This window comes from Anopheles bellator, chromosome 2 (genome assembly GCF_943735745.2).
Source record: "Anopheles bellator chromosome 2, idAnoBellAS_SP24_06.2, whole genome shotgun sequence".
Lineage (NCBI taxonomy): Eukaryota > Metazoa > Arthropoda > Insecta > Diptera > Culicidae > Anopheles > Anopheles bellator.
Genome location: NC_071286.1, coordinates 30639518 through 30656286, shown reverse-complemented (window position 1 = coordinate 30656286; position 16769 = coordinate 30639518). Strand labels below are relative to the sequence as shown.

At 47.2% G+C, this 16769-nt stretch overlaps 1 protein-coding gene across 4 annotated transcripts in view; it reads left to right on the top strand.

Annotated features, from left to right (window-relative positions):
- LOC131211778 (uncharacterized) overlaps positions 1-16769 on the top strand; it is a 91795-nt gene that overhangs the window by 64472 nt on the left and 10554 nt on the right. For 3 of the 4 annotated variants that reach the window (XM_058205387.1, XM_058205389.1, XM_058205388.1), the window contains exons 2-4: positions 1935-2138; positions 2255-2426; positions 15010-15169. In XM_058205387.1, the coding sequence (XP_058061370.1) occupies positions 2382-2426; positions 15010-15169 (205 nt within the window). In that variant the 5' untranslated portion in view covers positions 1935-2138; positions 2255-2381. Of the gene's footprint in view, positions 1-1934; positions 2139-2174; positions 2427-15009; positions 15170-16769 lie in introns of those variants that run through there. The other variant, XM_058205390.1, reaches the window with a different exon arrangement.

Here is a 16769-nt window from a genome sequence, read left to right as displayed (position 1 = left end):
GCTTTGAAGCTCCCTGCCAAGTGGAGTGTCGGTTGACTGCGCCGGTTGATGTTTGATGTGTGTATCTCCCACTACGCCTCGGGGGGTTGCAGTCGATTGCAGAAATAAGAGATTAGGAAAAAACAAAACGGCTGGCCACAAGTTTTACACTCGACGCTCGGATGGGTGCGCCGAAGACCCAATAAAATAAGCCCGCAGCTCACAAACATAGTCCACCCCCTAGGGCGGGCGATCTCTTCGACCAACTTCCGCCCCATTCCGCGCCACTGGCTTGTGGGGTGGTTAATTGCAAAATATTTGCATTTTAAATTGCGCCTCGCCAACGCCGGGGGAGAATGTTTTTTTCGCTCCTCGCAGTGGCAATTTTACGTTCGGTTTATTAGGCAGCTATCGGCAGCGCGCCAGGATACGGCCAACCGGGTTTGCAATGGTGCGTAAAGGTTGGGCCCGATGGGCAAATAGACAATCAACGTTTCTGGGGGCGCAGTTTCGGGCGCAGGGTTCATAAATTTAATTAAATCGAAATCCACGATTTATTCCCGATGGCTGCGAGACCTATCGACGGGCGAGTATCTCTCGGCTCAGTTGGGTGGTTGAGTTGTTTATTGGCATGCATTTGTGGCGACAGTGTAAATATAATAACCCGGCAAATGTTATCTCCATGAAAACAAATATTCACCTGCCCGACGGTGGAACGAAACTTCAAATTTGATTGGTGGGCCTCGGATGTGGTGGCCGTTTTTGGCATAAGAGGAGTGGAGTTTTGGCTCAGCAGCACCTTTAGAGGCTGATTTTGTTCGCGGCGCCTTTCTTGGAAGGATTCTTTTCGTAGGATAGACCTTTTCGGATAACTGCATCAATGGTCCCAAGAATGTGGGAACTCATCCTCAACGCGGGCCTTCCTGGGAAAAGTGATTGAATTTTGCTAATTGAATTTAATTGAATCGTTTCTGGCGTAGCATCTCCACCGGCAGGTTTTCCGGTCCAGGAACAGCGGATAGCGTAGCCTATGAAAACGGCACCTTTCCCTTTTCCATGCTCTGTGCCAGGATATTCTATTTGGGCGAGAAGAAATGGGCTTCGTGTTCGGAATTTAAAATCAAGTACACGTGCCCGGGACCCCCGGAGCGTTGGGCGTTTTGGGGAATTCATTTATGAAGAGTGGCTATAAATTAAAGTTGTGCTCATTTATTTTTCCTTTTTCCTGAGAATGTTTGTTTGTCGTCATCCAAATATTCCTATTTCCAAACGCTCACCGCGTTGATAATTTATTTTAATATTCAACTCATACATCTTTAAGTGTGGCCCAAATATCTAACATCAACTATGCTACCTTTTTCTGCTTCCAGATGTGACCCGAAAGATGTCATCCGTATGTCGCTGGGATTAGACTGCCAGGATGTCGCAGGATATTCTTCTTGAACTCGAGATATCATACGCAAGCCCCGAGACTCGAGATGCGATAAATTATTCGTTATGAATTGCCGACCGGTAGCCAGAGGCGACCATAAATGCCGGAACGAACTTGGCCTGATTTATGAACGGTGCAATTGATGGGGCAATCGAGAGCAGGCTTCATGGGGCGACGGCGGCACAAGAATCGTTCGGCCATACGCGACGCGGCGAAGAAGTTTTATACCGAAACGCGTAACGCGCGGAAACGAAAGTCCGAACGAGGGCGAATCGATTTATTGCGAAAGTGTAAAGCGTGGCCAATTGCCCTCCTGCGTGGCCGGGATATGTGTGCTGTTTAATGCTCGGATCTCGGTGTGTACCGGAAAACTCTGAAACAATTTGTGTCCGGATCAGCGGTGTGTGGTTATGCTGAGTGCGCTTTTGCGGTGTGAACAGTGCTGGGTCGGATCGATTTCTAACTTCGGGCTGGGGTTTGTTTTTACCAATTCTTCATTGTTTTTTTTTTCATTTTTCTTTAGAATCAAAACGTGGTAAGCTGTACAGTTAACGATGAGTTCCACCGTTCGCGTGTTTATGTGGGTCTAAAACGTGTTAGCATATCCGAAGAATTAGATAAAATCCAAAAGTGAGTCCGGGGAAAACCGGGCGCAGTGAAACTCCCTCCGCTTGAGTCCGGGGCGGAAGTGACAACGAAACAGAAAAGGCGACAGGCTTGTGCTTCGGTAAGTGGAAAGCAATCCAACGGTGGTAGCGAAAATTTGAAAAAGTTTCGCCTAACCCGTCCGTGCGTTGTGGTCGGGAAAAAGTTAATTAATCCACCTAATCGTCCACCGAGCAGCACATTCGGGGGCACTCGTGGGGAACGATTGCACCGCCATCGATCTAGCGCGGCTCCAGATCCGATCGGAACTCTCAGGCCCTTGGGCGTGCCCAGCCACAACCAAAACGACGACGACGGCCACAAAATGGAAACGGAGGAAATAATCAAACTGGTGGACGGGATCTACAAGGTAAGTGGGGCTGGGTGGTGCTGTGGGTTTCTGGCCAGCTGGACTTTCGGTTTTATTTCTAAAATTGTTTTTCAACATACTTCAAATCACTGTGTCGTTGGAGTTGCGCCACGAAGGCGCACACTTTCGTCAAACTATGCTGCCGCCACGGCATTCACATTGGGCACTAAATTTTGCGCAAGCCAGCAAAGTGTTTTCCTCTCTCTCTCTCTGGGCGCGAGATCTTACTGAAATCTGTTATGAACTTTTAGTTGGGTTGCTTTGCGTTGCGCAACACTTCAAAAGATTATTGAACATTTTTTAACGATAATAGACTTTTTTCGATATTAGTCAAATAATGATCAATAAAATGAAGTAAACAAATAACAGAAGAGAATGACAGTGAAAAAGTCCATAAAATCCTGACTCATAATATTTAAATTTAAACTCACTGTCTCGTGATCCAATAAAAGGTTTCCCTTTCGGGCAAGTCACCCATCAAATGAGCAATGGCTTGAAAAGCTTTGGCCCCGTTTGGTCACTATTACCTTATACTCTACGCAAGGGCTACATTGCACCGCATATCCCTCATCACGTGATAGAGTCATTGTGAGTGGTAAAGTAAGGAATTACAGCCACGTGGCTGACGTCCAAACGACGGATCCCGCATTCTCTACAACTCTTCATTCCTTTCCAACATTCCAGCGCACAGTGGCCTCGAGTTGCCGCGCGAGTGCTCTGGTAAGCGCAAAATGTTATCATGCGATTACAGCGAGATTGTGCTGACCACTTACCCAGAGCTCGAGTTGGGAAAAAAGGAGCGAACCAGTTTCGTTCCAGCTTCCAACTTCCAGCAGCTTCCAAAGCTGCTCGTCGTCGTCGGGGGGGCTCGAATGATACCACAACCCGGGGGCGCTACGTGTAGCGGTCTTGGACCCAGCAGCGAAGCAAACCCCCAGCGCGTGGAATGTGGGCCAACGCAGCTCAGATCCGTGCTCGTAAAACTCTCCGGCAGGCAAACCGTAGCTAAACCGTCGGTCCTAGGTCGGGCCGTAGGTGGAACCTCCGGTTCTGGCCTTCCCACTTACGGCCAGGTCTTACAGGTGTGGTCCCCACTCTCTTCTCACTTCCCTGGCCCCGCCAGCGTTGGGACGTAAATATTTATGATGTTTGGCCCGGTCTCGGCTCCGAGCTTCGGGCAACACCGGAGCTACAGGGAACGAACAGAGTGCAGTACGCGTGGACCAGAATGGACGCGCCTGACGCGTGGTTGGCTGCCGAGAGACCGAGCCTTATCGACGGAAAGGTGACAGACATTGTGACAGCCACCGTGCTCCTGGACGACGACCACCGGGTTGTTGAACACAAAAACCACCGATTTGACTGAGCTTTCCGGATCGGGACGGAAACAGCCGGTTGAGATTGGGTGGCTTTGGAGATACTACTTCAACCGGCCGCCCAGGTAGGATGTGTCTGCGAATGAGCAAACATTAGGCGTCCCCGTTCGGTGGCAGTGAACATGGGCCCCGGAAACATTGTCACGACCCGGTGCACATTGTTGGCCACCCATCAGTTACAGCGACGGCCGGACATCTGGCTCCATGGCTACCACGGCTCCGTCACTTGACCGGGGACCGGACTTGATGAATTGCGTCAGATTTGTTACCACCGGTGTTACATCCGCAACCGGCAATGTGTCGCTCGAGTCCTTTGTAAACATGCGTGGTCGGAACGGGACGCGTCGTTGTGCCCTGACGATAGTGTAGACCAGCCAGGAGCCCGCAAAAATGTAGGCTTTTCCACAAAAAGAGCCTCACTTGGATTACTTGGCAATTTGTTGCATTTAGTAACAGATGACCGATGATGATTAATTTAAAACAAAGTCTCACTCGACCATTGTTTCAAGGACGAGGCTCCGGCTTGCTTTGAACTAACCATTTCAGTCTAGGATCGCGCCGCCGGCCAGGATGATGGAATGGGAACAATTAATACACTTGGGCGCTCGCAGGATTATGCGTATTCACCTTTGCTGCCCAACACGGGCACGGTGGTAATTTAAAGACCTGCGCCGTTTTATGACCAGCCCGGTATCCCGGCGTTGGCCTGCGGAACGGCATACTAATTACTAGCATTACACCGAATTGGCTCATTTAGTAGGAACCGAAGTAGGATGCTGAAGAAAAACAATGGTTAATGGAATAAGTCCACCCGTCGAAAGCGGATGCTGCACGGACGACGACGCTTCACTCTCGTTAGGGCTGCCCTCGAAACTCGAAAGGGAGGAGCGCTGCTTCATGAACTTGTAAACCTCATTCTTCTTGAGGCGCTTTCGTGTCTTCACTCTCCGGGCTGCGTTCTAAAAATCCCCAGACCGCCCGGGATCCGACCCACGGTTGCTTCAAAGTGGTTTTTTCTCCCCCCAAGAGTTTTCTGCTAGATTAAGCAAAATGAAATTCAACACAGTCATGATTACCATCATCATCATCTTCATGATCCGTCCGTGAGGGATTCGGGACTGTCGGGGGCCTGGAGGCCCATCGTACGGTGATGCTTTCCCCAATTTCGCAAGGAGACTAGAGATAGGAGCGGGAAAAATTCAAATTTTGCTTTCCCGGTGTTTTTTTTGTATATGCGATGGTGCTGTTTTTCGAAGGATGCGCCCAGGACATTACGTTAGATATGTTTGTGTTTCAGATTGTGTACCTGCAACGGTTTTTAAGGAACACGGCGCAACCGAACTTGACATGATTCGATTTGCGCTCGTTAGAGTCTTTTTCAGCTCTAGCGCTCCCGTTCCTTCTTCTTTTTATATAAAAGTCTTGGAGCAAATGATAAGAACTCACCAAGACCTACCTTGTTCCGACTGGAACGTGGCGGTCATTGTTTGGCTGTCGCCGAAACACTTCGCCGGAAGGTTGGCGGAACCTTCATAAAAAAAAACTTCTTCCCTTTCTAAGATCTCTGAGGTGGTGGCTGAATGAGGAAGCAAAAAAGCGAGATGTTCTTGCCCCGTGCAAGGATGACAAATTTTCTTATCTCTCTAATTTGTTGCTTCACGACATCGTCGTTGCATGATTGCACTCCGCGCGGCGCACGGGAACGGACCGAAATCTTGGCAGACGTCCCGAGAAACGGTGCCACGTTTGGGGTTTCTACGGTTTGCTGCCGCCGTGCTTGGTCCTTTTGTGTCCGGACGCCTTCAGCATGATTGTCGTGATTTCCGCGTTCCCGAAATCATTAATATCGGCGAGTAGCTTGCGAGATTGCGCCCGGAAGTGGCAAGAACTTTTGGCAAGGTTCGGTCCCGCGGGCGAATCTGTGTGTTTCGTCCCTATTTCTTTTTGATGAAAAATATTGTTTTTTCTTGCTACCGAAAACGGAACTCTTTCTGCTGGAGGCTTGTCCCAGGTTCGAAGAGGTTTCCACTTGAAGGATTATAATATCCACTCAGCGATGAAACTCAACTTAACCTACTTTTGTTTGGCGCGTAGATGAGAGTGAACAATTTGTTTATTTTTGTTCTTTGGATAGCAACATCCTTTTCATGAAGCTTTCCGAACCACTCAAGGATTGCAAATTTTCGTATCAAAATTCCGTCAAGGAATCCTATAAAAGAATAGCCCAAGCAGGGTCCGATTTCTAGCAACTGTCATCGTCTAGTGTCAAGAAGGAGCCCACTTTAACATGTGTTACTTCAAGTTATGAGAATTCATTCTTCTACCTCGGCTAGAAGCAATCAAGAAAATTTCGATCAAATTTTTGCAACGACATCAAATTCCATTCTATCTGCTTCTGGCTCACTTCCGTACCACTTTCCGGGTCCACTCGTAAAAACCCACTCACCTGCAGCGATGAAAATTTGGTCGCTGCTGCATCTGGCCGAATCGATCGACCGACGTTTCGTGCGAAACGCGACTTTCGGCTAATCAACTTCTGCTCTTTTGTTAGGCCGGAAAATGGGAAATACGATAGCAATGGGCTGGATCCACACAATACATTTCGCTTCCGTGTTACTCCCACACGTATCTGCTGCGTCTGGCACATCTGGCGTGAAGTGATACAAACTTATGCTCCCCTTTCGATCTGCCATCGAAGGTGAAGGCGCGATGGAACATTTTATGCGACACGACACAGACTATAAATAGGGTTCTATTCAGCTTCCGGAAGGCTGTCCTTTCACCCGTGTGGGAAGGGAAGGGCATGCAAAACTTCAACCAAGAACCGACGAAGCAAGACGACCTCCCGGGAGCAGGGTCCGTGAGAAGTTCTTGGACGGAACTTGGGGCGCCACTTCGCCGGCAGTACCTAACCTAACGAGTTTTGCGAAGGGCGTCGGGGTGAATAAAATTAGTTCCAACATTGTTCGCCTAGTTTGCGTCTACGCGGCGAACGTTTTATAATGAGGGGAGTTTTCTAAGAAATTGTTTTCAGCATGTTTCTGATGCTAAGTTTCGCGCCACATTCCGCAAACGGGCCAACGAAAGCGAACGGCGTGGGGCTCGTAAGTCGACCTAATGTTAAAAAGATTACACCTATAGACATAGTGTGTTCAGTGTTCAGAGATTTCGTCGCTAATCGATCGAACAATACACAGTCGTCTTCGAAAGTCCACTTGTTTTGGTATTGAACTGACGATGAGATGTCGAAGTGCACCGAAGACAGCAAACATCGTCATCGTCACCTTCACTTACGACGCAAGACACCCGGCAGCAGCGGACTCCGTCTCAAGACGTCATTGGGTCGTCGCAGCGGCATTATATCGTTTTCGTTGCCACTTTCAGAAGTTCATCGTAGCATATGTGCCACAAACCCTTTGGAAACATGTTCTTCCGCACCGGAAGAAACAATCCCATTTACTTGCCACCGGAAGGCAAGCATTTTGCTCCACACTCTGGCGGCACATCTGCCACTCGAAAGTGGTTTGCAAGGCGCGAAAAGGGGCAAAGTGGGAAAAACTTAAAACTGCCGCCGGTCTGGGGCCACCCTTGGTTGACTGGGGGACTGTTTGTTGTCTCGTTGTCTGGTCGAGCTACACGTCCCCACAGGCGGTGGTAGTGTCAATGTTACAATACAGATAAAATTGACAATAAAACTGACAACCAAACCGAAATCTTCCGATGCACGTACGCTTCCCCAACAACACACGCGCCGGCTTTTCTCGGTTGGCGAAACTTTGCACCCAACAACAATCGTCGTCGTCGTCGTCGTTGAGGTCCATGGAAAACCGAGGGCCCAAAAGTAAGTAGATAAGTTGTCGTGTGGTCTGCATTGTTACGGATTGTCGAGATTTGGTCGAGTAACTCCCTTTGCAGCAACAGCGCCAGTAATGGTGTCTACTTCGGTTGGAGAAATTGTTGACCAAAAGTGACACTGTGACTCGATTTTGAGTTTGGCGCTACCGAACTTACTGCTCGCAGCTGCACGTGTTTATTGCTCAGCATTGCAGTCCCAATTGAGTGTTGAAATAGAATTGATATTTCGTTTCCTTCAGAAAAGGGTAGAAAAAATAAGAAAGCTTAAGGTTTGTTGAAAACAGTGTAAATCCTTGCAAAGTTTGTAGCATTTCAGTAACGAACTAAAATATCAGAAGTGTAAAAGTAAAATAAGTGTATGAATAGAGAAAAGTAAAAATAAGTAACTAAAATAAAATAATTAATAAAATAAATAAAAGTAAGTAAATAGAGTGGCAACTAAACTATCAAGGAAATGAGTCGAAAGCACACCCGAAAATTAATCGAACGCTGATAGTTTATTATTCGATAAAATTACGTTCAAATATTCGCGTAGATCCAAAGAGTTCTCTCGTTGGACCTACTCGAATATTTATGATTTTTTTATGAATGGAACAACAAGTAAGCAACAGTGGCCAAAAGCAACTTCCACAGAATCTCAAAGGAAAGCCACTTCTCGGTCATCCAAAACATCCTTCGCTGTGTGCGCTTCAAGCCACTCACTTTCCACTTGACGAGTGCTTTAAACCGGCACAAGAATCGACTCAAAGAAGAAGCAAAGCACTAAAACAGACTCCAAGGCCCAAGGCGCAAGGTGATGCAACTGCGCTCCGGACCGGATGCAATCTCGGCCCTCGGTGGAAGTTTCGGTTCCGGAAGAATATTGATTTCCTCGCCAAGGCGATAATGAAAATAAACAGTAATGTGAAGGAAAAGCACCCATTCGGGTAGACGGCGACGGCCATCGTAAGAAAGCGCGGAAAGTGCCAATGGCCATTAAATTGGATTCCATTTCCTGTTTCGTTCGTGTGTGAGTTCTCCTCGTTTTCCTTCGTCTACTGCTTATGTTGGTTGATTTTCCGACAAATCAAGCCGCTACGCCCCACGGTCTGGGCTATGCTCAATCGATGCCTTTATGGCCACGACATGTGAGAAGTTGTGCTATAAATCACCTAGGATTTGTATTATTATTTCTTACACCACGCGAAAGATTTCCAACTCGCACGGGGGGTCCCTCTTTCTTGCCGGAGAAGCCAATGTATTACACGATCGCGATTTAATTTGCGAATAAATATTCAATCGGAAAGGGCTAAGCAAAGTTTCCCAACGACACATTCGTTTTACTATTACCCCACCACTAGTCGGAAGCAATAGTAATCCTGGAGTGCAACGAAAAAAAGGAAGAACCCATTGGCCAAGGTTTAGCCCGAAGCCTGACCACCACTAAGCCGCTTTCATCCCCAACAACGCCGCCAGCTGTGGCGTCGTGCTGTGAAAATCCTGTTCTATCCCCGCCCGAAAGCCCGCAGCATAATGCCCGGGCATTAAATTCGGTAGCATTACGGTCCACCGATTGGTCCCCGGGAATGGAGCGATTGGCCGGGGCCAGCAAAAAAGAAGTCTGGATTCTTCATCTCTCCCCCAAAAAACGTGATGCCAGAATTTTGGGGCGATCCCGGTTCGGTTGTTCCAACTCATCACACCCATGGTCTGGTTCCGGCCGGCGAGTGTGTGTGCGTGGTCTCTGTCCCGGTTTCCCGTTTCGCAGGATTTATAGTTCTTTTTTGCCGTCGTTGGCGAAGTTGGCGAACACCTCCGAAGTCTGAGAATGCACGAACCTGGTGAGTCGGGGTGCGGTCGGGTAACGGATGGTCAGTAATCCGCTTCCGGTTCCGGGATTAAATCGTCCACCACTCCACGTTGCCATCGGGTCGCAATGTCGGTCGGTCATTCATATTAGAACATTACAGAAGATCGCACCGTCGGGTGGGGGTTGGGTTGCAGAAGGACACTGTTTTTTTTTCGAGCTCCGCCAGCAGTTCTCCGTCGGGCCGGTGGTGGAGATGAAAATTTATCCGACACCTGCAGGTTGACAGGCTTTTCCTGACACGTACGCCACAGGCGGTGTTCAACAAACGTTTTACAGGACTCGTTTTTTCTTGGCTGTCACGCGGCGGCGAACGGACGAGCAGAGTGGTCGCTTTTGTTGCTGGAATTCTGCAAAATGTCACGGAGCTTCGTGCCGGTTGCAGAGTACGGGACCACCATGTTAATTAAACGGTGGATGGGCTTCGGTGGAATTGTGCTCACTTACAGTGCCCGGCCGCCGGAGCTTCGAAATAAACGGATAGGGAGGACTTTGCAGAATAAGAATTACTTTTTCAACTCTACTTTGCAATGAGGGCTGATGTGCAAAGCTAGTCCGCGTGAGCGATGGAATTAAGCCAGAATTAAGTTTCATTGAAATGAATCTCTTCTTGCAGCGCCCGGTTCGGATATCAACCATCAGCTCATGTTTCAGATTGTTTTTTGCTCAGCACCGTGCCCGTGAGGGCTTTGTAAGGATGCATTATTGCGTTAGCGCTACGTTTTCCTTTTCGCTACTGTTATCTGTTAAATATAATGGTAATTTTTAAATCATTTACAATTACACGATTACTCACAGTACATCAGTGTTGAAGAATGGTAGTGAACTATATTCTGCATATAGCTTCACTGATTACGGCACAACATCTTAGACTCAAATCCTGGCTCGACTTGGACTCGCGTGTCCATTATGCGTGCGTCCACAACTAGGGCTTCATTACGGTTCGGAAAAATAATAATAGATTTTCCTAGGAAACTCCACTGAACGAAAATATTCTTCCCATCCTCGGACTTTGTGGCAAAAGTGAAGCACCGGAACACGCGCCTGCCACGCCATAATGCTATTAGAATTGTTTGCGTTTTCTACAATAAGGCTCACGGGGTCGTAGCCTCTTGAGCTCTTCGTTACGGTCGGGTGTTTAAAAATAGCTACGAGGCTGGTTTTATCCCGTAAACGAAGGACAAGCGTTGTGCGTGTAGTTTTTAAATGTTCACCGAAAGCGGTTGGCCAATTTTTAAAGGAAAGTTAAAATTAAGAGATCAAAAATCAATGGTTTGCAATCAATACGGTTTTTTATCCTTTACTCAATAATGTCGGTAAAAAATGGTCCCTCGAGACTCAACCAACTGGTGCGTTCGGAGCGTTAATTTTAAATCTCATGATCTCATGATGATCGACAACGAACAACGAGCGAGTGTGCAGTCCGTTCACCACCCCACTAAAGGACGAAATTCTTTCGCATATAAACACTGTATTACTCGCACCCCACGCGGACCATGTTAGCATACGGGTAGCATATGTATGTATGGTAATCGGGCGAAAAGTGGTTTTATGTTTCCGGTCAGTTTCCCGTGCAAAACATCCATCGCCAGCGGGTGGGTTATTTGCTTAGGGAATTTGCGCCACACGACGCAGAGGCAATTTTTGGAATCGAATTTAAATAGTGTCTGTGTGTTTGTGTTTGCATAAAAAATTACTTGCGGTGGGTTGTGCAAATGTAATTTACCGACCGCCAGCAGACTCAATGGGGTGGCCGTAATTTTAAAACACATCACGGATGTTTCGGATCGCACCCGCACTCAGGTGTATTGAAGGGAATAAGTGGTTTGTTTAAAGAATGTAATTAATTTACTAATATGATTGTTTTATAGACTATATTAATTTAAAGGCATAATTTAATGACGATACTTTTGCGAATTGCGAATATTTAATCCAGCAAAGCACTTTTTAAACGCGCCCGTCGCATCAGTGGCCATCCGAAACCATCATCATCGTCTTATCGCGTGTTCGATAAATAAACATTATCAGGCCTAGCGTGACATCATTGGTGGCTTTGCTGTTGCTTCTCCGCGACGTGAGGCACACGAAAACAGGAGGCTTCGAGGCGCTTCGGCCCTTTTTCTCCGTTTTCCCGAAAGGCATATTTTTGCAACAAACAATACGCGGCCTTTTGGGTCGGATAAGTTTTCACTTCCGGTCGTTTTTACTTTCTGCTTCCATTTCGAAGCTACCCCGTACGCATCTCCTCCCTGACGTCCCTTTTTATTATCGCACTTTGTTGGCGAAGGAGTTTTTTGGGGTCGCTTTCCAATGGGTTCTCTCTGGAGTTCCCGCTACTCTGGCCCGTGCCATTGCCGTGTTTGGAGAGACAACATACCAAATGGAGAAACAACAAACACATTCGCCGGAGAGACAAACAGCCTCCGGCGATTCAGCGGGCGGCACAATCGGATTACGCTTTGGAAATTGGGCCTCCCTTTCGTTCGCAGCATAGCCACCGGAGAGTTATGCTTTTTTCTTATTCCTTGAAAACAGAAGTGGTTTCACCGGCACCCTTTCGGTGTTCCTAACTTTTCCGGTAACCGGCAAAGTTGTTCTACACCATCCTCATCATGAGCATCATCCCGTCATGGCATCGTTTGCAAGGTTGAGAGGATGGCGCCATTTTTTTGCACACTTCCATTGCTCCTTTTTTGCATTTTTTTGCCACCGTGCGTTGCGTTTCTATAACGTTCTTTTACTTATGCAAACCCGAACCATTTCACGTGGCCGGAAAGGTTCGACACGTTTTTAAATTACATTACAAAAGTTATCTCATTAAAAGTTGTTTGATTCCCGGACTGCTAATGGAAATTGGTTGACGTGTTTCTTGACGATGTGGAGGCCAATCTATTTGAACCTAGAGAGCTTTGGTACGAAATGGGAATGTCAACGATTCGTATGCACATGTGAAAGTTCTTAAATTTTCTGAAAACTATAGATTTGCTGAACAATTTTTCACTTCACTTGCTTTAAAGTTTAGTGTGAAACGAGCGTCTGATCCCGTTGAAGCCGTCAACATCCTGGCGGGCAAATGGCAAAGTGTCTACATTTATTAGATTTGTTCCAGGCGGTGTCTTACACTGTTCCTCTGTTCTACAAAACCGTCAGTTCCCAAACTCCTCCGTACTGCTGGGTGTGGCTAATCGAGTTTATTGCTTCTGCTGGGCTGGGCTGTGTGCGATTCATGAGATCACCATATTCTGGTGGCCCATCTAATCCGAGCATCGGTCGCTGCATGGCATGTGAATAACATCAATAAATCATCGAACAATGTAAACATGAGCAGCACCATTTTCGATACCGGTTTGTTGAGGCACTGCCTCCGTTTTCGGCTTCGTTTTCGCGACACAAACAAGCGCCGGTGCAAGCCGTTGCTGTGGAAAGAAAAGGACTATAAGAAAATGTGTTTCGCTTTGTGGGGTTTAAACAGTATTTTGCCTAACTTTTTAGTTAATCTTCTACTATTTGTTCCCAGCTTTATTTAATACTTCCTTTCAATGCGAATATTTTGTTGATGGTTTAACAGTTTTTTCATCTGTTTTTTGTATGCTCTTTTGTCTGTATAACCAATGGAGTTTTGTTCTCTTATTTGTTTTTTCATATGAAAGTTTTTGGTTTGCTTTTAATGTTTCGCGTTAGGCAATGAATGTTTCATCAACAGTTTTTTTTTTTTTTTTTTATTTAACAAGGGGGGAATGCCAATTACGCACTGAGTGTGGGGCTCTCCACTCCCCTCCCGACTAGCCCTTTGGGTGTCGGTATGTTAGGGAGGGTATACCCACTGAACCCCTCCTTCGGTCTCCATCCTGCCCCTTCCGGAACTACCGTTTCCGGTTTTACTTCGGAAGGTCATCAACAGTTTGTGGTACAAGCTAACTATTTTTTTTTTGTTTTGAATCTCCTTTATTGATTTTCAATTATTTCCTTATACTCTTCTATAATTTATTAGCGATGTTTGCCACGTTTTTCAACACTTTTTAAACTCGATTTTACACAAAACTAAACCAACCATGGGCGCTTAAGTTTTTCCACTGTCCACGGTTGTCGCGTGTTGAATGCAAAATTTATTTCAACTTCACCGTCGGCTTCGGCATCGGCCACCCATCTGCCGGAACGGTGAGAAGCGGAAGTTGTTTGTCGCCACTGCAGAACGTTCCTTTCTTTGGGGGCTTCAAGCACTTCCTCGAGCATCATCCTGGTCGGGCTGCTTTGCATCGGGACATGGAGTTGCATGAAAGTGACGACGTAAGGCTTTGACGACGATGAAGAAGCGCCCGGCGATCCTTGTGCCCCGTGGTTGGGTGGCGCGTTTGATTGATCGAGAAATCGTGCATTATGACAATTTCCATAATTTGACCTACCGACTGGCATCCTAGAAGCGGCGACAGCCGTGACGGCGGCAGTCTCGCCGAGGAAGACGCTTGGTCGCTGTTTGATGATGCCCGGCGAGACGAGACACTGATACCGGCGGTTAACATGACTACCTTTTTCGGGCAGTTATTTATGCAAAGAAATTGATCTTTTCAGCGCAGGTTTAAAGGTTTTGCGAGTTTTGCGACGAAAGTGAACACTAAACGGTTACGGTTAAACGGTCGAACGGTTAAGGGATGTTGTTAAAATGCAAACCAAATAAGGTTAATAGGATTTCAAAAGAATGATGTAAAAGCACCATCCGACGCTGGAAACGCTTTGCACATTAGCTTTCGTCAGCAACCGGAAACATCTCAGCCGAGCGCCGTGGCTTGAGTTTTATCGTCACGATTTTGATTTCATCATCCGCTTTTCACAGCATCGTGCCCACAGCATCTTCCAAGATGCCGAAGTGTAAAATATTGGAACGGGCCACATGCGGCGCCTGCGACTGAACCTTGCTGGCTGACCCGCCCGAGGCCTTCGGCGATGACGCCCATTAGTATCGATTTTAATGTCGTTGGTAATTGTGGCTGACGTTTGTTGGGTGCACGTTTCGATTGCGCGCTGGCCTTTGGCCCCTTCTGCTTGGCCGATCCGACGGTGCGATAGCGGCCCCGAGAAGCGAACCCTTGCTCGGTGCCACCGTGAGGAGATGATGATGATGTTGAAGCGGCATGTTTAGATGCTCATTACAGCGCGTACCGCGCGCGCGCTCATTACCGCCGCGTTGTGCAACGTCCAGAAGACGCGCTCAGAACATCGCCATGTCTCTCCTGAACAGCATCACCTGAGTCTCTCAAGACATGTCCTGCTAGCCCGTCGCAAGCGGGTTATTGCTCAAGCCCATCTTTTGCGCAAATCGCTTGCGAGCCACAATGGCTACATAAACATTGTAGTTTTATGAGCACTCGACGCTGCAAGCCGCCATCGCCGAGTATCGTTTCTTCCCGCATTAAAGACTAATTGGGCAAATTTATTTTCCATAACGCTGGGCAGATAAAATAAAACAAAAAAAGTTTTATATTAATGTTAATTTCCGTACATTTCGCAGAACATTCTGGACAAGTTCAATCCCGGAGCCCGACAGCTGATCAGTGCCGGCAAGGCGTACCTGAAGGCCCTCCACGGGGCGTCCGCAGCGTCGAACCTCTTCAATGAAGCCCTGGCCAAGATTGCCGTCAATGCACAGCAGGGCGGAACCATCGATATTGGTAAGCCGTACCATAAACCTCTCGAGCTCTGGCAACACTCTGCCGAGTTAATGTTTGCTTTACCGGCGGTCTTATTCTTCGATAAATTGCGCCATTCGCGCGAGGTCCGCAGATCCGTGATCGGATTTTATTCGTCGTCACTCGAAGCGTTGATGAAATGTAAACGATCGTTTACGGGCGCCGAAGCGGGGCTGGACAGAGTAATTGTAGGTCGCCACGATGGTGATCGAGAAAAAAAACCCACACACACTCACGTGCGACCAAGGAGTCTATGTGCCTCGATAAACACCCTCGACCGGCGGCCAAGTTCAAGAAATAGTAAATATCAACCGTTCAAGGCATTGTGCACATGTCGAACGGAGCCATGGAGAGCCCGTTTTCACTGGGTGATCGTGTCCTTGTCCGGACCACGGAGGACCCGTGGACGTGGTTTTGCTTTTCTCGGGAAGTTTTTGCTGCACTTCGAACACCGCAGAAACGGGTTAAAAGATGGTTAGTCTCGTTTTACACGCTGCGCTATGTGTGGGGCTGTGAGAAATTATGAACTTTTTGCAATGGCATTTTAAACCATTCTATCTTTAGAAGGATGTTTTATTGCTAAAATTTGCAATGCAAATTTAAATGGTGATTTCGCTGCAACGTGTTTTTCCGAACCTGTTTTCTGCCTTATTTTTAACTTTTCTGGTTTAGGATTATCCCAAAATGCTAATTCTACGTTTAAATTTTTGTAAATCAGTTGCAAATTATCATGGCGTTTGTTATTAGCAGTTCAATAAATCAACATTTTGCGTATAAACTACAAAAGGTTTAAAGAGCTGTTGGTTTTGTATGAGCATCTGAATCATGAACAATACGATATGTTCACACAGGCGAATTAATTATTGTGTCATTAATTGTCATTATTATTTTGTATAGTTCTTAACATAGGTTTGGTTTTACTTTTGAACTGTCTCACTTCTAAAGACTTCATAAAGCTTATAACGTAGCAATCATAATCTAGTGTTGAGCTCCAGCGCCATCGACCTAAAGCCCTTCGTTCCCGCAAAGCAACTAATAATATGTTTACATCCGCTACAACTCGATCAACGTCAAGTGTTTGCCTCTTAATGAGCATCTGTTGCGCACTTCAAGCCTCCTGAAAGATGCAACGTCAACTAAAGTGGATACAGAGTACGAGCAAACGTCGAAAGCATTTCCGGACCCTCGTGTGGCGTGTGAATATCGGGTCATGGGGAACACGAATGCTCTAAAACCGCCACCACCACCACCACCGACGGAAGCCTAACTTAAGCATAAAGTATTTTGCTGGGACTAGGGTTTGCTAGCCGCGAGGCTGGCCTTAAACCAGTCCGGTGAGGACTTCTTGCTCACCAATCTGCCCCCCGCTGCTAGGGTGCATTCCCGACGCAGGCTTATCATGCTGGGGGGCGTCCTTGCGTGGCGCAACATCGAAAAGCACTACAACGACAGCGAGACCTCCTGAAGGGACGGGACTCAAATGAAGCGGTACAACTCTGAGCAAAATGTGTCCGCTGACGATGAGTGTGCGCCATTCGACGACAAAAATACGCCGGACGACCGGCCGATATTTGTTGGATCA